Source organism: Punctularia strigosozonata (genome assembly GCF_000264995.1).
Source record: "Punctularia strigosozonata HHB-11173 SS5 unplaced genomic scaffold PUNSTscaffold_10, whole genome shotgun sequence".
Lineage (NCBI taxonomy): Eukaryota > Fungi > Basidiomycota > Agaricomycetes > Corticiales > Punctulariaceae > Punctularia > Punctularia strigosozonata.
Genome location: NW_006767442.1, coordinates 369,322 through 389,531, shown reverse-complemented (window position 1 = coordinate 389,531; position 20,210 = coordinate 369,322). Strand labels below are relative to the sequence as shown.

At 54.2% G+C, this 20,210-nt stretch overlaps 9 protein-coding genes across 9 annotated transcripts; 8 read left to right on the top strand and 1 right to left on the bottom strand.

Moving 5' to 3' along the window:
* Positions 1–73: 73 nt before the first annotated feature.
* On the bottom strand, positions 74–2,044 carry PUNSTDRAFT_105510 (sugar transporter). The gene is made up of 5 exons (XM_007385910.1): positions 1,987–2,044; positions 1,646–1,923; positions 1,389–1,596; positions 556–1,332; positions 74–497 (listed from the first exon to the last, which is right to left on the bottom strand). Exons 1-5 carry the CDS (start codon positions 2,021–2,023, stop codon positions 229–231), a joined length of 1,569 nt encoding a protein of 522 aa, XP_007385972.1. The 5' UTR covers positions 2,024–2,044; the 3' UTR covers positions 74–228.
* Positions 2,045–2,289: 245 nt separating this feature from the next.
* On the top strand, positions 2,290–3,369 carry PUNSTDRAFT_53937 (uncharacterized protein). The gene is made up of 3 exons (XM_007385909.1): positions 2,290–2,330; positions 2,389–2,487; positions 2,569–3,369. The coding sequence occupies exons 1-3, from the start codon at positions 2,302–2,304 to the stop codon at positions 2,765–2,767; spliced, it is 327 nt and encodes a 108-aa protein (XP_007385971.1). The 5' UTR covers positions 2,290–2,301; the 3' UTR covers positions 2,768–3,369.
* Positions 3,370–4,045: 676 nt separating this feature from the next.
* Positions 4,046–5,311, top strand: PUNSTDRAFT_105508 (uncharacterized protein; the record flags this gene model as incomplete). The annotated part of the gene is made up of 2 exons (XM_007385908.1): positions 4,046–4,172; positions 4,232–5,311. The coding sequence occupies 2 exons, from the start codon at positions 4,046–4,048 to the stop codon at positions 5,137–5,139; spliced, it is 1,035 nt and encodes a 344-aa protein (XP_007385970.1). The 3' UTR covers positions 5,140–5,311.
* Positions 5,312–9,187: 3,876 nt separating this feature from the next.
* On the top strand, positions 9,188–11,050 carry PUNSTDRAFT_136346 (uncharacterized protein; the record flags this gene model as incomplete). Its single annotated transcript, XM_007385907.1, has 9 exons — positions 9,188–9,286; positions 9,341–9,532; positions 9,592–9,700; positions 9,756–9,874; positions 9,931–9,984; positions 10,045–10,119; positions 10,201–10,319; positions 10,371–10,567; positions 10,617–11,050. The coding sequence occupies 9 exons, from the start codon at positions 9,188–9,190 to the stop codon at positions 11,048–11,050; spliced, it is 1,398 nt and encodes a 465-aa protein (XP_007385969.1).
* A 300-nt stretch (positions 11,051–11,350) lies between these two features.
* On the top strand, positions 11,351–13,015 carry PUNSTDRAFT_145073 (mitochondrial carrier). The gene is made up of 4 exons (XM_007385906.1): positions 11,351–11,501; positions 11,607–11,831; positions 11,889–11,952; positions 12,075–13,015. The coding sequence occupies exons 1-4, from the start codon at positions 11,391–11,393 to the stop codon at positions 12,743–12,745; spliced, it is 1,071 nt and encodes a 356-aa protein (XP_007385968.1). The 5' UTR covers positions 11,351–11,390; the 3' UTR covers positions 12,746–13,015.
* A 326-nt stretch (positions 13,016–13,341) lies between these two features.
* PUNSTDRAFT_145072 (uncharacterized protein) lies at positions 13,342–14,731 on the top strand (the record flags this gene model as incomplete). The annotated part of the gene is made up of 4 exons (XM_007385905.1): positions 13,342–13,783; positions 13,842–14,374; positions 14,565–14,613; positions 14,701–14,731. The coding sequence occupies exons 1-4, from the start codon at positions 13,455–13,457 to the stop codon at positions 14,729–14,731; spliced, it is 942 nt and encodes a 313-aa protein (XP_007385967.1). The 5' UTR covers positions 13,342–13,454.
* A 1,083-nt stretch (positions 14,732–15,814) lies between these two features.
* PUNSTDRAFT_121679 (uncharacterized protein) lies at positions 15,815–17,156 on the top strand. Its single transcript, XM_007385904.1, has 3 exons — positions 15,815–16,100; positions 16,151–16,276; positions 16,332–17,156. The coding sequence occupies exons 1-3, from the start codon at positions 15,909–15,911 to the stop codon at positions 17,064–17,066; spliced, it is 1,053 nt and encodes a 350-aa protein (XP_007385966.1). The 5' UTR covers positions 15,815–15,908; the 3' UTR covers positions 17,067–17,156.
* A 1,356-nt stretch (positions 17,157–18,512) lies between these two features.
* PUNSTDRAFT_71890 (kinase-like protein) lies at positions 18,513–19,417 on the top strand (the record flags this gene model as incomplete). The annotated part of the gene is made up of 4 exons (XM_007385903.1): positions 18,513–18,797; positions 18,849–18,917; positions 18,970–19,185; positions 19,232–19,417. Coding segments are annotated over 4 exons (756 nt in total), but the record flags the coding sequence as incomplete, so codon positions are not given.
* Positions 19,418–19,696: 279 nt separating this feature from the next.
* Positions 19,697–20,054, top strand: PUNSTDRAFT_26182 (uncharacterized protein; the record flags this gene model as incomplete). Its single annotated transcript, XM_007385902.1, has 2 exons — positions 19,697–19,864; positions 19,926–20,054. Coding segments are annotated over 2 exons (297 nt in total), but the record flags the coding sequence as incomplete, so codon positions are not given.
* Positions 20,055–20,210: the final 156 nt, after the last annotated feature.

Here is a 20,210-nt window from a genome sequence, read left to right as displayed (position 1 = left end):
CAAACAGCAATGGTTACAGTAGCATAACGGGCAAATTCTCCATGGATCACGGCGAAAGAAACGCAATTGCGGGGGTTGCGAGATATTGCCCAGGGGTAGGACCACGGAGGAAGTACGACAGCGTCGGGAGAGACTCGAGGGACGCCAGCGTGTCTAGGTCGCGCTCTCGCGTCATCGCCGCAGCGGACAGCGTTGAGGGAGCGGGATAGACGGAGTGCCGACTAGTGCTCAGGCCTTGTTCTCGATGCTCCGCTGACTGGTCGTGTCGTTCTGCTCGTGCGCGATCTCGCGCTCGTACTTTTCGACGTCCCGGTCACGCTGCTGCTGCGAAACGGAGCCGAAGATGACGTCCATCTCTTCGAGGGAGCGGCCCTTGGTCTCAGGAATGAGGAGCGAGAAGACGCCCATACCAAGGATGTTGATCGTGCCGAACATGAAGAAGACCTTGTAGCCCAGGTTAGTGATGATGGTCGGGGTCTCCTTAGAGACGACGAAGTCTGTTTACGAAATGCGGGTAAATATCATATATGCCTTATATTGAGGGAAAGTACGTACTCCATAACCATTGGGTGCAGCTGGCGGTAGCCAGACCGTAGTGCCGAGTGCGAGTGGGGAAGATATCGGCAACATACACCCAAGGCAAAGGGCCCCATCCCAGGGAATAAAAGAGCACGTAGATGTAGATCATGCCGGCCATCGCTTGACTGGCCTGGGGCACTGCGCCGGTGTACGAAGCCGGAGGCGGGTGCGTCTTGAGAATCGCGCCAATGATGAAGAAGAATATACCCATGCCCAATGCGGAGATGAAGAGCGAGAGCTTGCGCCCGAGCCATTCAACAAAGAAGAAGACGAAGAGAGCGGTGGCAACCAACTTCACAACGCCGTAAATACCAGAGGCGAGGAGCGAGGGCGTGGTACCGGTGTAACCGATGGCCTTGAAGATCTGGGGGGCATAGTAGCCCACGGAATTCTGCCCCGACCATTGTTGAAGCGTGAAGATGACGAATGCAATCACGAAACGGATGAAGTTGCCTTTGCCCAGGAATGCCTCCTTGAGACCGAGGCCCTTGCGAGCCTCACGTTCCTCCATGATAGCAGCCTCGATCTCGGACATCTCGTGGCGCACGGCCGGGTCCTCGGGATGGAGCTTGCGCAGGTAAGCAAGGTTGGCCAAAGCCTCTTCGTTTCGGTCAACAGACGCCAGCCAACGCGGTGACTCTGCAACGGTGAGGAGGCCCAAGCACATGATGCCGGCGGGGACGAGCTGGAAGCCAAAGGGAACACGCCACACAAGCGGAGAAGCCTTCAACTTGTCGTTGAGGGAGATACCGTCTACAGTGTTTATCTTAGTCACGCAACTCAATCAATCAAGCTGTCGTGCGACGTACAGTTCAAGAAGTACGAGACCATGACACCTACTGCCACCATGATCTGGAAAAGACCGGTGATTCGGCCACGAACGTCCTTCGGAGAGCATTCCGAGACGTAGGCAGGGGAAACCGCGGAGATCGCGCCGATTCCGAAACCGGAGATAACACGGCCGGCGTAGATGAGTTTCAGCCCGTGGCTTCCACCCCCCGCGACGGTGGTGAGGATCTGATACGCTATGAGCGCAAAGGTTGCAGGCAGGATTTGAGGGACTCACCGCGCCGACCATGAAGATAACGGAGAACGCGACGAGCGTCCACTTGCGGCCAATCTTAGCGGAGATGGGAGCCGACAGGATTGCACCGAAGAAAGCGCCACCCTGGAGGACCGAGACGACGTTGGAAGAAACCTCGTTAGTCTTCTTCGTGTTCGGCGTGAGGTCGGGATTCAACATATCGAACTCCTGCTCGAAGAACTTCTGAGAAACGACACCACCCGCGATACCGGTGTCATAGCCGAAAAGGATGATGCCCCAGTAGGCGACGAAAGCGAGCCCTATGGCGCGAGCCAGTCAGCAACCCAGCCCGGATCTTGCGAGACAGGAGAGTAACGACGTACAGTAGACCCGGATGTTCTGGAGGTTGATTGCTGCCATCCTTGTCGCCGGCGGTTGAACGAAGCGAGACGGGGGAAGGTAGAGGTACCTGGATTCGATTCACGCATGACCCGGAGCTTTATAGCCAGAGGGTGACCACCGGCCACGGACGAATGTTCTTACGGAAGCGAACCGATCAACTAAAACCAGGCACGACGCTGCCCCGCACTCGGACCGCCGCGGTCCGGGGCATCCGTTATGGGGGCGGGGCCCCGGATATCACTGCACGTTCTTGCCGCGAAGCGGTCCGGGGCGCTTGGGCCGTAGCGTAGCCATCGATGACGGCGGGCAAGGCTCCGGCAGGACGCTAGTTACATACAACAATATTAGATGCTGTTCCACCAACATCAAGATAAGAAACGTGCCTTCACGTCTGGGAGCGAAAGAAGGTTTGTAAATTTCATGCTACGCACAATAAGGGCCGAAGATACATCAGAGCGCCCCGCGAAGGTCGCCCAACCGCACTATTTACATATCATCAAGTCCGGAGCAAATTAGCCTTCGCGGCCATGTCCGTCCGATACTAGGAAAGCTGATCGACTTACCGCGTTTCTAGTTGACGGGCCAATCGTGTTGAAAAAGTTCTGCCTCGTCCAAACCTGCAAGGATTCATGGGAAACAGTCGCTAGGAAATACCCTAAACGCGCTGCAAAGCCGAGCAGAAGCTCGGAGACGAGTATAACGGTAGGCAAGAATGACCGGGACCGTCATCTACGCTCTTCGACCAAGCTACTGAGCTCTTGAACGCCCGACGATCGAACAGGAGTATCTTCGGATCCATCAGAAGCCCCCATTCCACCATATTCGAGATAGGGCAAGACACGATGCACTTGACACTGAATACGTACTCTTCGAGGGTGCACCGCCGAGTTCCTGGCAAGCGACTTACAGTGACCAACGGGCGCGCTGTGTGGAGATAGACGACGCAAGTCCTTCCGGACCGCTTAACGATGCGTGTGCATATATGCATATGGAAGTCGGAGCAGCGGGACGAGCCGTTGGGAGATCGGCATATGGTATGCCTAACCGGGTTGCCGCGTTGTGCCTCCTTGCGCCATTCATATGTCGCTACGTTGGTCCCGCGGCTACGAGTCATGTTATCCTCCACATCGAATGCTTGATGAAGCTTGAAGCTTGAAGCCGCGTCCGGGCTCAACCTGGCTGCCCGGATCTCAGGCGCAAAGTTAGGTAGGTAGGTAGGTAGGTAGTATTAACCGGCGCGGTCCCAATACCGGAACAGCCGGGCCCCAGGGCCTCGCACTAGTGGCGAGCCGGGACACCCTGGTCTACACGGTTCCCGTCCGCTCTATGAGCCAACACACCGCTTCGACCAGTGCGAACCGGATGCTCGCGGCCCGGTGCAGCATGGGGCACCTCCACGTCTATACAGTATATCAGATGCAGATGCGCACGACGAGCACGGCCAGCCACATACTGCAGCTCCGCGCGGCACAAGTTGGTGCACAGGTCGATTGCCACGACGTTGACGGATAATCGGCTATGGTCGTACAGCTGAATCGTTTGCATTTGATGTCTCCAGTGTGTACAACGATAGCGAGCTCGTTTACGGGGCCTTCTGGCTGAGTGACAGCTGCACGCGCACCCCGGCACAGCCCGGCACACAGTGACACTGACAGTGACAACGCCCGGTTCCGGGGCACGTGAACATTGCTTACGCGTGTACGCGAGGCGCCACTCGTCAGTAGTACAACTCGTCCTCATTCAATCCGACAACGTTTCTGTGCTTACCAGTCATACGCTACTTCCAACATCCACCCTGAAGTTTGAGGCTCGAAAGCAACAGCGGATCAACGCCACTCTCAACTAGGGTACCTTGTCCTCATCGGGCCTTTCATCGCACTGTAGTATCGTCGACACTTGGTGTACCCTATGGTGCCCGGTATGTGCAAATGCAACACATACTGAGGTGGATATAGCAGAAGCTGACTCCGCCAGTAGATCATCATTGCGCTTGACCTGATAGATTTCTACATCGCTCAAGTGCTACCGATCCCTACACCCATGTCGTCCCCGGCACCGTCACGTCATGGTCACTCGGGGGATTCAGATCCGAGGAAACCTGGTCAGTCGTCCCGTGTCCCACAGCAATCCTACATCCCCTCCATCTACATTCTCAAACCACCAAAACGTATGTTCTCTCCTCTACTTCCTATGTGCAGCGTATTCACTACACTTTCTCTATCGCAGCTCAATATTCCCCACACGCCGATGAACGGTGCATAACCTACTGCTCGCAATCCATCCGCGGGAGAACCGAACAGAAGGAACCTTGGTGTCGTTCTATATGCATCCGCCGTGTATTCGAGCACGAAGTCCGTCGCGTCCTGACCACCTACACCTTCCCCATGGGCAAAGCGATGCCAAACAACGCTGCAACCGAAGAATTGAAGATACCACTCCCACCCGAAGGCCAGGATCCCAGCGCCGTCCTCGAAGGCACCGTCATCGGCCGATTAGCGCACGGGCTCGACGACGGGGATTTCGGCGATGACGAGCACGCGCACATTCCAGCGAGGCTCGCATCGTCTACAGGGGACAAGCCGCCTGAGACGAAGTATTGGAAGGCAGGTTGGTACATTTGGGCAAGTAAGAGCAAGTGGGCGGCGCTGGAGCGCATGGACAAGATGTCGATGCCGCTCCAGTCGGAGCACGACTGGGAGTGCTACAAACTGCGTAGGAACGAAGAGTGGGCACGCCACAATGGCGTCCCGCTGCCGCGGGACCCGACGACCGCACCCTTCTCGGTCAACTCGAACCCGGAGGAACAGCGGCTGCAGGACGAGATGTGGACGGCACATCAAAACGGGATACCCTACCCGATCTCGGTCGGGCAGTCCATTCTGGTGGCGCTACCTCCGCCTTCTCCATTCCCCGCCATACATGCGCAGCTGGGCAACGTTCTGAAACCGACGGGGAAGGTGCTGGAGTTGTTCCAGAAGAGCTTGTCAGATGGCTCGCAGAAGGAGTTCGCGTCGAAGCTGCTGGAGAAGGCGGGTTCGAGCGATCCTTGGGTGTTTGCGAGGAACGCGATGGGGAGGGCTTGGGAGCATATGTGGAAGAAGGGCGGTGATGGCGAGAGTCCAAGCGAAGTATGAATAATCTACTCTAAATCTGTTTTTGGCCCCTCTCCTCGGCAGACCGGTTACTATGATTTTCACACTCGTTCAATTCATCTCATTAGAGAAGGAAGGTAGTGATGTAGGGAGTAGATTCTTGGTTCCATTCATCAATACCTGTTGGTTGCGCGAATAAAGACTGCACTGCAAGCCTTGTCAACGTAAGAGTTCCTTGACGTCCATAGCTAATGCTCCTGCGAACGGTGCTGAAACATTCCAGGGATTGGTACAGCTGGTAGGTCAAAGAACGCACGGATCGGACGATAGCTCCCCAATATCGTGAAATACGGTAACATATGCCATACGGTGGACGGCGGGCCCGGACAATATCACGAACTCATGTCAACTGCCAGTTGTCGCATCCAGGGGCATATGCAGTGGGATCCGCGGCCGGGAGCAACTAGGGTACCCTAACTATAGACAAGGCCCAACGCGAAGATGAATAATAGTCTTGAAGGAAGGGATGAGGATAATGCCATGATGGACAACGAAATGTTATGAACACAGAGATCGCGGTCTTCGACGGCCACGATTAAACAATCCGTTCAATGGAGACCAGAGTGGCCCGAATATGGCTTGATTAACAGTCACCATGTATAGCGCGCGATTGACGAACAGGCTCAATGAGATGAGCCAGAAGATATAGAAAACAGATTTCCAAGGCAGCTACGGATACATATGAAGGCTACGGTTGCCCACATCGATGGCTAGCATGTCATACCAGGGTATATATTGTCCGGGCTTAGCATTAGCGTTTCAGGGGTGGTACTTTCCTGCAAAGGGCACAGGGCTGAGGAGAGGGCGGGGTCCCGCCGATCCACCTTCGCTTGCACCGCCGTAGTACAACAAACCATGAACATACTCAGTAAAGTTTGCGTAGAATCTACGATGTATGTTTACCGTTTTACCGTTTCAAGTCGGAGAACTATAAGGCCCGTTCGGCGACGCCTGATCCTGGAAGAATCAGATGATTTGACTCCGCACGCATACCATAAACAATAATGGCCTGTTCGGTAGCAGGTGCAATCAGCGCTGAATGCCATTCAGCGCTGAAAAGATGATAATCGCAATGTGACCCACGGTGACCGTCACCGTCAGTCACACATGTTGCGCCGTTTGGCTGTCAATTTCTGACTGCATTCTGACTGCATTAAATCTACATGCTCCAAACTCCCATACTATATATTTGGATAAATATAGGCTCTGTCTCTGTATTTTATCAATATTTTTTGAGCACTGAAGCACTGGTATCTTCTAGCGGAATATCTTTTTCTGGTAACAACACCGAGATTATCCCAACACGGGAGTTTAAACTCCGGAAAAAAATACAGTATCATATATAGTGGCTGGAGTAGACTACTCAGCCAATTTTTCTTGGAGTGTTAGCAAAACATCATCCGCAAATCGGTATGAATACCATCGTTGTGCCACACCGGCTGGTGGTGTGTGACTCCCACGCATATAACGTGTGCACGTGGCACTGCGCGATTATCAGCTTTTCAGCGCTGAACCCCGGTCAAAAGTCGCACGGCGTGAGTCGGCGGTGGATAGCGCAGGGCGGCAATGTGATTATTTCGCCGGCGCAGAAAGGCGCGGTAATGCGAGGGCGCGTTCGGAGTTCCCGATTAGGTGCGGCCCTCTACTCTTTGGTACAATGTCCGTTATCTCCTCGCTCTGAGCTTCTCGGTTCTCGTACTCTTTCAATCTACTCTCTGCAACTGTACAGTATTCAAACTACGACAAGGAATCTCGCCTGATCACGTGTCCGGTTTTTTTTCTTTCTCTTCTGAGAGTCGGAAGAGTCGACGAACTCCAATCGCCTCTTTGTCCTCGACCACATGCATCCCCTTCTGGCAACTATCGGCTCTATGTGACGGTTTGTAACCATGGTAACATGCTCTTCCCTCTATTGACCCATGGCTTATAGGGTGCATGTGAGAGAAGATTGTCGTGTTTACCAAGGTGCCTGTGCTTGCCCAAGAAGACTTCATGCCGCTCATATGCACCAATTTACTGAAGCCTACTTCACGCAGATTAATTGAATAGCCAGGGAACTCCCATGGATACACGGCGTTGGATTCGTGATCCTTAGATCACAAATATTAGTGCATAGTGAGTACATGTCTTTTGGTCCCTTATATGTGCTCATCTCTTGGGGCCTAGGTCAGCAAGTCAAGCAGGTACTCCCCTCGGGTTGTAAAACTCATACATCCCAGGTTTTCCACATATATGCATATACACAGCTTCTCGCCGCCCTGGATCGCACTAATGCTGCAAGGAACAACACCAGCATGTCGTACGTGCCTATTATGTTCCATTCCACTTACCTCCTCACGTTTGCCTTTGCCACAGGCTTTTCTCCGCGGGCTGGGCATCCCATAAGGCGTAAATCACAGATATCGCACAACGGTTTGCATGTACGGATGCACCCCAGCCCGCACGAGTCGTGTCGATGAAGGCGCGGCTTCAGACACTTCCGGGGACGATATCGAAGTGGGTAAGTACCCTTTGTTGTCACACTGTGCACTGTTTGTAGCCCGGTAATCGTATAGCATATATTGTACATTGCAATATATGCGCATTATAATAATATATGGTGAAATAATCGAGAGGCGCGAACAGGCGCATATTGGCGGAGGTCGTCTACGTGGGCTGCCGCCATTTCGCGCTGCTCTGCGCCACACCACACTGCACAGCGCCGCTGTAGACACTTTCTTATTTCGCTTTTCCGGCGCCAGCGTGCTCGAGGCAGCGCTCAGCGGCGGAATTTGCGTGCACCGCTCCACGCTGCTCATCGCAGTTCTCCGCCGTTCCGCGCCGTGCGACTTTTGACCGGGGCTGAACGTTGAACGGCGTTCAGCTTGGACCTGCTGCCGAACAGGCCCTAAGATCGTGAGACAAACCTAACATAATAGAACAGGGGCTTGCCATATGAGGAGGACAAAAGTCACGAACTGCCAGAATCAAGGCAGAATCAGGGCAGAATCAACCCCAACCGAACGGGGCCTAAGTCGGGGATTAAACTTACAAACACAGCCACGGTGAGCAATGCTTACTAATTATACGGGCTGGGAGATACCGGAGACAAGATCAGGCGACGGTACTTTTAACAGATGTTCGTTGTTTCAGGGCTTCACAGGTAAAGGCTCGACTGTATAGATATCAGCATGGCGTTTCAGAAGTAGAGTGCTAGAGTTAGACCATCAGTTCTGCACATAGTAGCATATAGTTACTCGCGCGGTTGTTATACAGCTCACGGGAACCGTGGATGCACTGTGTGCGCGAAGCGGCACGTATTGGCGTGCGATGCGACACCGGTTGTTCCGCTATTATATTGGGACCGCGCCGGAGATATACCTACCTACCTGGCCCCCTTATCCGGACGCCATCAGGCCATACTTTCTTGAGCCAGTAAAATTGGTTGATGCCCGCTACAGGTGATCTCAGACTATCTTCTCTACCGTGTCGCTGCGACCAACCTATGATACGGCGACTACGCGCGACGCGATAGACATGTCTCGCAATCCTGGGCTCCCGGCTTCGTGACTAAGGCGTATTCCAGACCTCCACGTTTTCTTGCGAATCGCGATCCACATGTTCACAAATCGCGAACGGCGGGACATGATAGCTCAGAAATCCCTTGCGAGTTATTCCGATATTCCCATCCTCACGTCAATGTTGAACTGATTGCGGAGCGTGAGGACTTCGGCCGGGGCCACCGGGGTCTATATCCCGGAGCCTAGCTCACATCCACGGTTCATTAAGTCCTGAACTGCGACCTATGATCTACGTCCTGATGGTCGTCATGAAGTCAACATCACCACAGGTACGACAGGCGGGTTTTATACAGGGACAGTCCTCTACAGCGCTGAATCTCCTTCAGAGGCCGGGTGCCTTTTCACTATTCTGTTCCATAGGCGCGTTCTTGAAGCGTTGTCCCGGGGGCTAGACGCTCTTTCCTGGCTTTCGCTCTGCTAAACTTCTTTGCTGGGTTACGCCGCGGTTTCACGCCTCCTGGACAGCGATCATGTATTCCTTCCTCTCGCTTTTCGGATTTGTGTGGGTTCTCGGAGGCTTCACTGCTTGTGCCCGCGGTGGCAAAGTTACACAAAAACAACTCGAACTGGTACGTCGCTTGCTGCTGGCTGTTGGCTAGCACACATCTGACCGGCCAATGTAGTCATGGCTCTTCAGCTGGGACAGCCAACTAGCTCTGCCCAATCCGATCACCGCCCAATGCGAGACGTTGCACGTCGCTTGGGGACGCGACTCGATGACTGGTCCTGACCCGATTGCCCCCTACTCGATGCTGGTCTTCTCGTCGAATGAGCAATCCCCCCTGGTTATTGATGCGGGAAGTGCTCTTGAGTTCGTGAGTGATGGTCGCTCGCCCCTTTGGATCGACTGACTCAGCCTGGAATCCTTCATTAGGACCTTACAATACCGTTTGGCCCCTCGACTCAGTATCAGGTGTGCATGTTCGACTCCCGCGGCAATACAGGTGGATGCCAGGCGGTGTATACTGTCTATCCAACCATAGGTGCGCTCTGGATATAGACTTCCGATGGATCATTCACTCAGTCGAGTCCGCGTAGATCAATCCACTGGTCTTGCGCCGACCTGCACCAACGTTACGTTTCCAAAACCCCTGAACGTAACCATGACCCAGGGCGACGGTACCGAATTGAGCCGCTATGCCTTCAACCCGCCTCAGGTCAGCCAACCAGTGCCTCTCAGGATATAGCCGTTATCCTGATCCCGCTGTCTCAGTGCGACACGCTGACTGTGACGCCCAATGAAGGGACGCCGCCTTTCACGCTAACAGTAAGCTATGATTTCGCTCGATTGCTATCTTTGATTATTGTTGGTCGTACTTTTTGACAGATCGCCCCTGCTTTGCGTCCTCCTATCAACATCACCAGCGAGACAAGTGGCCCCATCAATTGGACCGTAGACTTGGTCAGCGCTCCAACATACATATGTCGACTGGTGCTGAAACGTGATAATTATTCCCACACAATCGTGGTATCTTATCTATAGGATTGGGCTACGCCGTTCTTCCTTCTTCTAGCCGATGCGGACGGCCGGACATACACTGCTGGACCTCTGCATGCAGGAGGACCCGGGACGACGAAATGCTTTGCTCGTGGTCCTTCAGGGTAAGCCGACCTCCCGTCAGTGTACATTGCTGACTCACCGCTATCCAACAGCCCTTCAAATGGAGGCAAGATCGCGGGCGCCGTAATAGGGTCCCTGGTCGCGGGTGTGCTGCTGGGCGTAACATCCATGACGGCTCTATCTGTGTACAGGTCTCATCGGGCTATGCCCAAGCCTTCTCTATTCAGCTCGTTCGAGAAGAAAGAGTTCAGTGTTCTGGAGGAAGGGCAAAGACCAGTGGTACCTTTGAGTACGCGACGTTACGCTTTAGTATATCATCCACTGACTCAATCCATCAGACATAGACATCGCTCATATACCATCTGCTCCGTCGTCGATCGTTCCTGCCATGCCACGAGCTTCAAGCTTGTCTGCGCCGTTGCCAGCAGCACCGTTGCCGGCGGAACAAGCGAGACACAATTCGACGAGCCCGCGGCGGTCTAGGAAGAATACTCAAGATATGGCACCTGCTGGCACGCTCAGAACCGAGAACAGCGTAGGGGAAAGTAGCGGATCCGCGGCGTCCAGCCCAGAATTTGTGTCGCCGTCCTCGACCTCCGCTATATCGGGCCTGTCGTCGGTGTCCACCATCACGGAAAGTCCTAGCGAGGCTCAGGGACCGCTGTTAGCGGGCAGAGTATACATCAGGCATATGGATGGGGGCACCGTCATCGAGCTGCCTCCGAGCTATGTGGATGGGCGCCCACAACCACCGCCGAGCACGCAGAGCTGAGGGAGTTTATGGTGATATTGACCATGTTGTGGTTGTTGTTGTACATCAGCAGTTGTGTTGAAATCGGCAATCCTAGCCTTGTGACTAGGCTCGGTTTTCCTGTACGAGCGCCTATGTGGCCTGAAAACGGGTCCACCGCAGCGATCTGTTCATAGTGCTTTTAGCTTGCAATGGCCACTGCAGCTTCCGGAGCAACTCAGTGTGCTACCCAACCCTAACCACAATCATTTCACGGAACCCCAGGCTCAGCCGGGAGAGCGCAGCGGCATAAGCACCTGAATCTTCCCCATTTCCCTTCCACCGCCCCACGGCCTCCCGCTCTGTCGTCGACTGCACTAGCATGGTGCCTGCAGTTCACGACAAAGGCAAAGCACGAGCGGGGCATGGCCAGGACAAGAACTGGAATTATATCATCCGCTCAGGCCTTGCAGGCGGCATAGCTGGGTGTGTCGTACGTCTCCTCTCAATGCTCTACTCGTTGCCGGGCCTTATCTCGGACGCGGGCTGGCATTTATGCTGCACGAAACGTTTGCTGATATGCGTAACCGCGTTGTAGGCGAAGACGGTGATCGCTCCGTTGGACCGCGTCAAGATTCTATTCCAGACGTCCAACCCCGACTTCCAGCGATATGCGGGAACATGGTCAGGCGTGTTCCGCGCCGGCAAGGTTATATACAACGAGCAGGGTGTAAGGGGACTACTACAGGGGCACTCAGCTACCTTAGCACGAGTATTCCCCTATGCTGCCATCAAGTTCATGGCGTACGACCAAGTACATCATGTCAGTCGGTGATCGTTTGCCTCATGAAAAGGCCCGGAATGAATGCCAATGTATCAGGTGCTCATGCCAGCGAGGGAGAAGGAAACGAATGCGCGGCGGTTTGCCGCAGGTGCAATCTCCGGTGCGTATCCGGTTCGTCCGGGGGCCCGTGGCCGTGGCCGTTTCGTCGGTCTTCGGCCTTTCCTTGTTGTCTCCTAGTACATGATTCCAGATCATCCAAGGCTAAACCCTTGTGTATTGCAGGTTGCATCTCCGTATTCTTCACATATCCACTCGAGCTCATTCGCGTTCGCATGGCGTTCCAAACTCGTCACCAGAGGATACCTCCGACATCCGCCGCTGCGGGTGAACCATTGGCATCGTTAGCTTCATCCTCTGGAACTCGAATACGAACGCAACCACTACGCCCTTCCATCATGTCTGCCGTCGCACAAATATATCATGAAGGAGATCCAGCTCCGACGGCAAAACCCACCACCAAGCACCTTTTCGCGCGCTTCCCAGTACTCAAGTTTTATCGAGGCTTCACTGTCACAATCGTTGGCATGATCCCATATGCTGGCACCTCGTTCCTCTCGTGGGGGTACATGCGCTCCCATCTACTTTATCCTCGAGAGGGTAAAGAGCGCACACGCTTCTATCCGCTATACGATTTGGGTATTGGCGCTGTGGCGGGCGCGATATCTCAGACGGCGTCGTACCCGTTCGAGGTCGTACGACGGCGAATGCAAGTTGGCGGGCTCACGAGACCAGATCGGTGGATGAGATGGGGGGAGACAGTGAAAGCCGTATGGGCCCAGGGAGGCTGGAGAGGATTCTACGTTGGGCTGAGCATCGGATATATGAAGGTCGTCCCTATGACCGCGGTCAGCTATGCGGTGTGGGAATGGGGAAAGAGGATATTGGGTGCTTGAGACAGTGTATTATGACGGAGGCGTATGAACTACGCATGACAACCACGCTCTATTCACGGCGTCCTAATCATCGTTGATCAACACATTTCTGTAGACACTACAGCTCTGTACCCTTTACTCGATCTCCAGTGATGTGTCTGACAACATTCTACTAGAGCTTTCCATCGCGGCGATCTGCAGTTATTCGGATCCCGGTTCATATCAAAACTTACTGCAGTTGGTTAAGATCAATCATGTTACAGTGGCTCTCGATCTCATCGCAGGGTTTCCTGGTTCACGGTACGATACATACTGTATATACTGCTCAAAGCGCCCGAGTTCGTCCGAATGGGGAGCGTTTCGACGCTCGTTCGTATAGCCACAAGCTTGATGCATTGATGCATATGGTAACACCTCGGAGAAGACGGTCATCGAGCATCACGCTGCGGTTTCAACATGCATCACCATGTAGTCGTATCCCTCATAAGGACACCCCTCTACATCCTTGCAGCTGTCGCTAGCTCTACCGGGCCCGATGGCCTCACGGTTCCGGACGATGCTATCTAATTTCCTCTCAACACTTGTTGTATCCAAGGAGTCGACGCGTTATATACCCCTGCGGTCTCCATATGATACCTTTCGCCGAGCCCAGTGGGACAGAGAAGCAATAACGTGGCCGCCCTATTCATGGTTTCGACACGCCAAGTATCTCTGGCTATTGCTCATTCTCATGCTACCGTTCGTCTTCTTCTGGGCGCATGCTTGGCCGTTGAATGGGGGCGCCCTAGATTGTCCTCTTCGGATCGCACTGGCTGGTATCCCGCCCGCCTCCAATGCTCTGTCAGGGGGAAATAACGACTCGATTACACATACCAGTGCAACCTGGGCAAGGACGATAACTCCATCTGATCTCATGGCAATGCTTGAAGCTGAGGAGCATCCAGAGCTTCAAGGAAGCAAGATCATCCATCAAAGTTGGAAGAATAACAATCTTCCGGAGGACTTCGAACTCTGGAGTTACGAATGGAGACGATTGCACCCGAGTTCAGAGGGCTGGTTGTACGTTCGCATCGGTGTTATTCGCACCATAAAGTTGATTTTGTGTTTCTTCTTGCAGATACGTTCTTTGGACCGACTTCGACAACCGAGAACTGATGCGACGTTTCTATCCCCATTATCTCTCAGCCTACGATGCGCTGCCTCGCGAGATTTATCGCGCCGATATGGTCCGCAATGCGTACATGCACGCGTTCGGCGGGGTGTATGCAGATTTGGATATGCTACCTCTAAGGTCCACCTCGGATAACATGCCAGCTATATTCCCCCATTCGCCGTCCACGGCCAATTCAAGTACGAGTCCGGCGGACTCTCCTTTTCGAATGGCATACCTAGGCCGCATGGGCCGCGAGAGCTTCGAGCATTCCATACCAAACGCGTGGATGGTGTCCAGTGCTCCGGGACACCCGTTCTGGCTAAGACCCCTGGATGCCGTGCTGCAATACCTCCGGGATGCAGACTCGACGCATCTCAGTGTCGAAAACGAGAAGACGATCGGGATCGAGGTGGGCCCTGAGGCCGTGACGGGGCCCGTGGTGCTTCGAAAGGCTATACTGGAGTGGGAGGATGAACGGGAGAGTAGGGAAGCGAACGGTGAGTGGGATCAACTCAGGGTGCTCCGGGAAGGAAAGGCGAGCTTATTCGTGCCTGAACATTTCGGCGATGCTAATCATGGACTAGATATATCCGTTTGACTGGAATGCATCGCCCCTCTCGACTAAGGCACGACGCTGTTGGGCAATATTGTACAGATCCCGCTGATCCTGAACATGGTCTCTTACAGTGCGTCTGCTCACCACACCATTCGACGTTCAACCGAGAGCGATGCAATAGTATGTATCCCGCGGCATGGACTATCACATAGTGCGTTTCTCTCGTTCATATTACAGCCCTCGTTGCTGACCCCCGTCGTCTCGTAGCTGGGCGGCCTCTTGGAAGACTTTCCAGTAAGACGGTCCTATCCCGGGCGTTTATACTTTGAGAAGATCATGATCTAGGGTGCTCGTGCAGGGGTCGGCGACCTGCTTTCATGCACCATGAGTTTCGTTCCGCGCCCGTCTCGGGCTTGCGCACTGCGGGCCCGAGCATAGCTGGTAATGCCGACCACTGTTGCACAGCCGTTACACTGCGATATCAGAGCTCTCCGTTGACGCATTCATTGTGCGCGCGATGTGGTTGATGTGCTTTTATATTTTACCCCATTTACATCCACAATAAGCAACCCGATTGGTCCATCCCTAGACAGATATTCTGGGCCACGACTTCACAGACAAACCGAAGTTGAACATTCGCTTTCCTGGCCGGTCCACTTGGAGTGCTTTGCATGGCCCCGTGAATGCACCTCTGTAGTCAAGGGGCTCCGTGGTTGTGCGCGGCGTAACCACCCCGTTGTACCTCAGTAATATGGAAATTCAACGCTGTACAGTCACGCCAGCGGACCATGTCCAGGATACAGTATCATCAAAGAGGAGCGGATAGTACATGCAGTCGCCAGATTTGGTTGCGAGCTGAGTTGCTGAGGATGAGCGAGAGGATCAACGGAACCCTGGCGACCGGCGCATCGGAGTCGGCAAATCTGACCCCCAACAAGGACAGTTTGCATGTGGACTTCATCGCCCGTTCGAGGATTGGCCAGCTGCTTCCGACCAGCTTCACTTCGTCGACACGAAATCTACTGTAGGAAGTGCCTCTGTGCACGTAACGCGCATCCTATAGATATGCAACTGAGACAGTCCGACTACGCCGGAGCTCGCTACGATACCCAATACTGCGCCACACATAGCTATCCGGGATCGAGTTCCCACCACGACCGTCAGCCGATCCATGGCAACGTTCCGGCTCTTTGTGCGTCAGAGGACTCCTGCGCGGAGATGACGGACCCCAAAATGATGGAAGCGACAGGCAGCTTGGCCAGCAAGTACTGCAACTAGCCGCGGGCCATTCGAGGCCACCCCTTCAAAGTATATAAACGATTCGGATGCACACATGTCTGCAGGTCGAACCTCATCTCCCAACCGTCGAATCTCCCTCTTTCTTCCAGAGCCTGGTGCTCCCAGTTTTTCCTTCTACGCCCCTATAGTAACATCTACGAACCCCTCACCTTACGACCCCACTAATCCTCGTCAAAATGGTCCAAATCCGCTCCCTCATCGCTGCCGCTGCCGCCGTGGCTGCTGTCACTGCTGCGCCCACCGCCCACCAGAAGCGTATCGCACAGACGATCTCCGACTCGACCCAGGCTTGGGTTGCTGCCTGCCAGAAGGCTGGTGGTGCTGACCAATGTAACACGATCTCTCAGACGGCGTTCCAAACCCTCTTGGTATGTGCTTCTTCGAACGATGAGGAGTTTCGTGTTTACAGTCTGTACAGGCTGCGGGCAAGAATTGCGATCAGCAGGATGCCGCTGACCAGATGGTCGACCTGGCCAAGCAGCTAAACAACGACCCGGAGATGATCCGTCTGGCGCAGCTCTTCGTGCAGCAGCCCCGCAACGCGGTTAGTATTTTTGATTTCACGCTGGTCGTGCCCGGTCTGACATTGCTGCTTCTAGCCGGATAGCCTCCAGGTTCCTTACTGTCAGACGGCACCCAAGAATGCGGAGCTCAATGGCCTCTTCCACTGCCAGTTCGCCGGCTCTGATTTCACCAAGTTCTCTGGTGACCAGACCGGGAACTTGCCGCTCGGCGTCTCCGCGGTCAACCCGCCCGGCTCTTGCCCTGCAAAGACGGACGGCCCTGTCCCCGACGGCGTCCAGCTCAACACGCTCGTGACCGACCCTGGTGTACCCACCGCTGGTGGTGCCGCCTCAGCCAACTCCACCACCGTCGCCTCTTCCTCCTCCAACTCCACCACCGTTGCGGTATCGTCGTCTGCCGCCGTTGACGACTCTGCTGCGACCACGGCTGCCGGTACCACCGCGGCTGCTGCTACCACCTCTGCTGCTGCAGTTGCCACCACCGCCGCGACCGCTTCCACCGGCGCTGCCGCGGGCGCTAAGCCGTTCACGCTCCAGAACGGCAAAGACGCGCAGGCACTCAACGCCAAATTCGCCTCTCTCACCGCGTCGAGCACCTGCACGGACGGCGACCAGGCCTGCGTCGGCGGCGCGTTCGCGCAGTGCGTCGGCGGCAAGTTCGCTACCACCCAGTGCGCCGGCGGAACCCAGTGCTTCGCCCTCCCCCTCGTTAACTCGGCAGGCACTTCCATCACCTGTTCCACCGAGGCTGATGCCACCACCCGCATTGCCGCGACTGGCGCGACTGGCGGCCTCACTGGCAGCGCATAAACAGCTTGACGGTTTCGAGGTGTCGGATGTTTACTTGCTTTCTTGGTGCTAGTCGGAGCTATCATTAGGCTGTAGTTGGTTATCTCGACGTACTAAGAACATAATGGAGATGAAGCGTTTCCTGATACGGCTCATGTTACGTAAGCATGCCAGGCAAGTTGGCAAGTTTCACCGACGACTCTTCGTGCACTGCGGGTTCCCTCGCCAACAGCCGCGATCTCCTTTCTATCGCTATTCCCCCTCATTGGACGGATCGAGAATCTATGGAGTTGTCTAGACATGTCTTGGGTCTGGACCTCGCAAGGAACGCTCGCTACTTGTTGGTGCTTCGTCTCGGGAGGACCTCACACGCTTTGTCGTTAACCGGTTTCCCGAATACGCTCACATTGCGCGCATGTTTCAGTACACTGGCTTGTCGTTGGTGGCCCAATGACGCCGAGTCGGCTGTATAGTGGATGGAGCTGGAAGATGGCTTCCCCGTACCCAAGGATAATAGATAAAGCGAGCAGCGCACGAATAACTCAGGCGTAGTCCCGCAGGTGTCTGCAGTTGGCAGCTTCGTTGGACGCGATGATCGTGCGCGAGGCCTGGCCTTTCTGCACCGTTTATTCGGGTCATCGGAAGCTGGTCCGCTATTCGTTGGCATCTGGCATACTACGCATATGAGAAGGAAAGATGTTCTGGGCTCGGTCTATCTCTCATATGCCTCTAGCAGATGCCGCTCGGCGCTTTCGCCCGCATTACGTATCAGAAAAAACCAGACCGCAAATCAAGGTCGGAATCCATGCCATTGTTGCAGCAGCCCAACTGGTCGATGGGCGCTCAGGATGAAAGAAGCTGTTCAACCTACGACACGTGTTGTAATAGCGATAACGCCCGCGCGACCGTGTCTACTCGTGCCCCGAATCCCGCAGCCATCCAATATGGTTTAAGGAGGTTTGGTCTATCACACAAATCGCCCCGCTATAGCATGACCTCCCCAGCACCCGTCAAGTCACAGGCTGCCTTCGAGAGAGGTGAGACTGTTATGCACTGGACGATATTATCCCGGAAGTCATGATCTCTTTGCAGTGATCACTGCTAAGGATGTGATCACCTTGAGGACGCTCATTCCGGTGTTTACATATGCTGACGACGGTTGCGGGATATCGGAGAAGCAAGCCGAAGACGTCCTAGACCAACTGCAGAACGTACGCTCAGTTCCGTACCTCTCATGCATCATACTGAACAATAGCAATCTAGGCGTTGGACGCACATCAGTATGATGCCACATCGCACAGACGGGCAACTCAGATGTTGGAAAGGCTATCGGCGAGATGGGATTTGCTGCCTCCTTCTCTCTTTGTCAACGGCGTGGGGCAGCCCGGAATGTATCCTACCTCCATGGGCGGCTTCGCGGACATCTTTCAAGCAAAATACCAAGGCAAGACAGTGGCTCTCAAGCGCATGCGAGTCCTTGATACATCCACGGATAACCAAAGGCATCAGATCCACAAGGCAAGTTTCTCGCTTGCAAAGGTGTCGAACGGTGGGCTGACGAACGATGCCCAGAACTTATGTCGGGAGGCATTACCTTGGCGGCAGCTCAACCACCCTAATGTTCTACCTTTTTTGGGCATAGAGCGCGACACGCAACCTCCGTGGTTATGTCTCGTGTCTCCTTGGATTGACTTCGGAAATATTTTACGATACCTCGAGGTTCATTCAACGGTCACGTCCGTTGATAAATTGGTGCGGTCATTGCGATTCGTCTGTTCGATCTGCCAATCTGATATATGTTAGATGCTGGAGATCACCAAAGGGTTGGCGTACCTGCATTCACAGTTCATTATTCATGGTGATCTTCGAGGGGTACGGCCTCTTCGTTCTCCAGAACAAGCGCTTGGTCTGACACACGTATAAGGCGAATATACTGATCAGTGAGGGACACCACGCGTTGTTGGCCGACTTTGGCTTGGTCTCCTGGGCCAATTCTACTGCCACTCTCGGTGCGACGGATGGCCGAGGGTCATATCGATGGATGGCGCAGGAACTGCTGGAGTCTAGTTCCCAGGATGAGAGCTCCTTCCGGCGAACCGTTGCTACAGATATTTACTCCCTGGCCTGCGTATTCCTTGAGGTAACTTGCGTTGTTTGTCGTTGTTGCTCTGCTTACGCATGCGTAGATTTATACTCGGAGACCACCCTTTTGGTATATCATCTATGATGCCGTCGTCGTACATCGAGTTTTGCAAGGAGAACGACCGACGCATCCATCCCAAGATCCGGACACCAAGGACATTCGTGTCCCTTCATGTCGGTGGAAGTTAATCGAGCTATGCTGGTCCGTCGAGCCTGGTCGACGGCCGACCGCCGAAATGGTTATCTCCCTGCTAGGACGGGACATGACCCATAACGAGGCCATCGACCAATACATCCCTTCTCCCGCTCAGGATTCGGATTCAGAGACAGCGGTCAGCTCGGACTTGGCGTTTGATACAGATGCCTTCTCGACGACTGTCCTTGATATCCCTGGTACAGGCGGAGTCACAGGGATCGACGTGGCTGCCAGTCCCTTGACAAAGGCGCCCGAACTCGATCAGTCTGACATCGATCAAGTGGCGATATCTAGTCTGCATCAAGACGGGAAACCTACCTGGACCACTCCTCCTAGAATACTACTCGTCGACGATTGCATCTTGAACAGGACTATCACGGAAAGACGCCTCACTCTCCTCGGATGTATCGTTGATGCTGTCAAAGACGGTGTTGGTGCAATTTCTCGGATAGACAAGAATGATTACGACCTCATCTTCATGGTGAGGGAATCCCAAGGCAGTGCAGGGAATCTTCATCTGTTACTCACCCATAATCTTACAGGACATTGTTATGCATAGGGGAGACGGTATCTCTGTGACATCACTCATCCGCCAGTTCAATCATAGGATTCCTATCATCGCAATGACGAGCGCGTCAGAGCCCAGTGACCGGGAGATCTACCTTTCCTCCGGTATGAACGATGTACTCCCGAAACCTGTTACCACCGCAGGATTACTGGTCATGCTTCAGGCGCGTCTTATTCACCACTGGACTGGCTTTTGTGTTTAATCACCTTCCCAGACGTATCTGTCGAATTTACGGCTTGCGTTGTCTCAGGATGGAGAC

Excerpts from the sequence above, each read along its gene's own strand:
- PUNSTDRAFT_105510 (XM_007385910.1), bottom strand. The coding sequence starts at position 2,023 with ATGGCAGCAATCAACCTCCAGAACATCCGGGTCTACT. Across the intron at positions 1,924-1,986 it reads CCAGAACATCCGGGTCTACT|GGCTCGCTTTCGTCGCCTAC; the intron begins GTACGTCGTTAC and ends CTCGCGCCATAG. Across the intron at positions 1,597-1,645 it reads TTATCTTCATGGTCGGCGCG|ATCCTCACCACCGTCGCGGG; the intron begins GTGAGTCCCTCA and ends ATAGCGTATCAG.
- PUNSTDRAFT_53937 (XM_007385909.1), top strand. The coding sequence starts at position 2,302 with ATGACGGCGGGCAAGGCTCCGGCAGGACG. Across the intron at positions 2,331-2,388 it reads GGCAAGGCTCCGGCAGGACG|CTTCACGTCTGGGAGCGAAA; the intron begins CTAGTTACATAC and ends TAAGAAACGTGC. Across the intron at positions 2,488-2,568 it reads GCGAAGGTCGCCCAACCGCA|CGCGTTTCTAGTTGACGGGC; the intron begins CTATTTACATAT and ends TGATCGACTTAC.
- PUNSTDRAFT_145073 (XM_007385906.1), top strand. The coding sequence starts at position 11,391 with ATGGTGCCTGCAGTTCACGACAAAGGCAAAGCACGAGCGGGGCATGGC. Across the intron at positions 11,832-11,888 it reads CGTACGACCAAGTACATCAT|GTGCTCATGCCAGCGAGGGA; the intron begins GTCAGTCGGTGA and ends CCAATGTATCAG. Across the intron at positions 11,953-12,074 it reads TGCCGCAGGTGCAATCTCCG|GTTGCATCTCCGTATTCTTC; the intron begins GTGCGTATCCGG and ends TGTGTATTGCAG.
- PUNSTDRAFT_121679 (XM_007385904.1), top strand. The coding sequence starts at position 15,909 with ATGGTCCAAATCCGCTCCCTCATCGCTGCCGCTGCCGCCGTGGCTGCT. Across the intron at positions 16,101-16,150 it reads CGGCGTTCCAAACCCTCTTG|GCTGCGGGCAAGAATTGCGA; the intron begins GTATGTGCTTCT and ends CAGTCTGTACAG. Across the intron at positions 16,277-16,331 it reads TGCAGCAGCCCCGCAACGCG|CCGGATAGCCTCCAGGTTCC; the intron begins GTTAGTATTTTT and ends TGCTGCTTCTAG.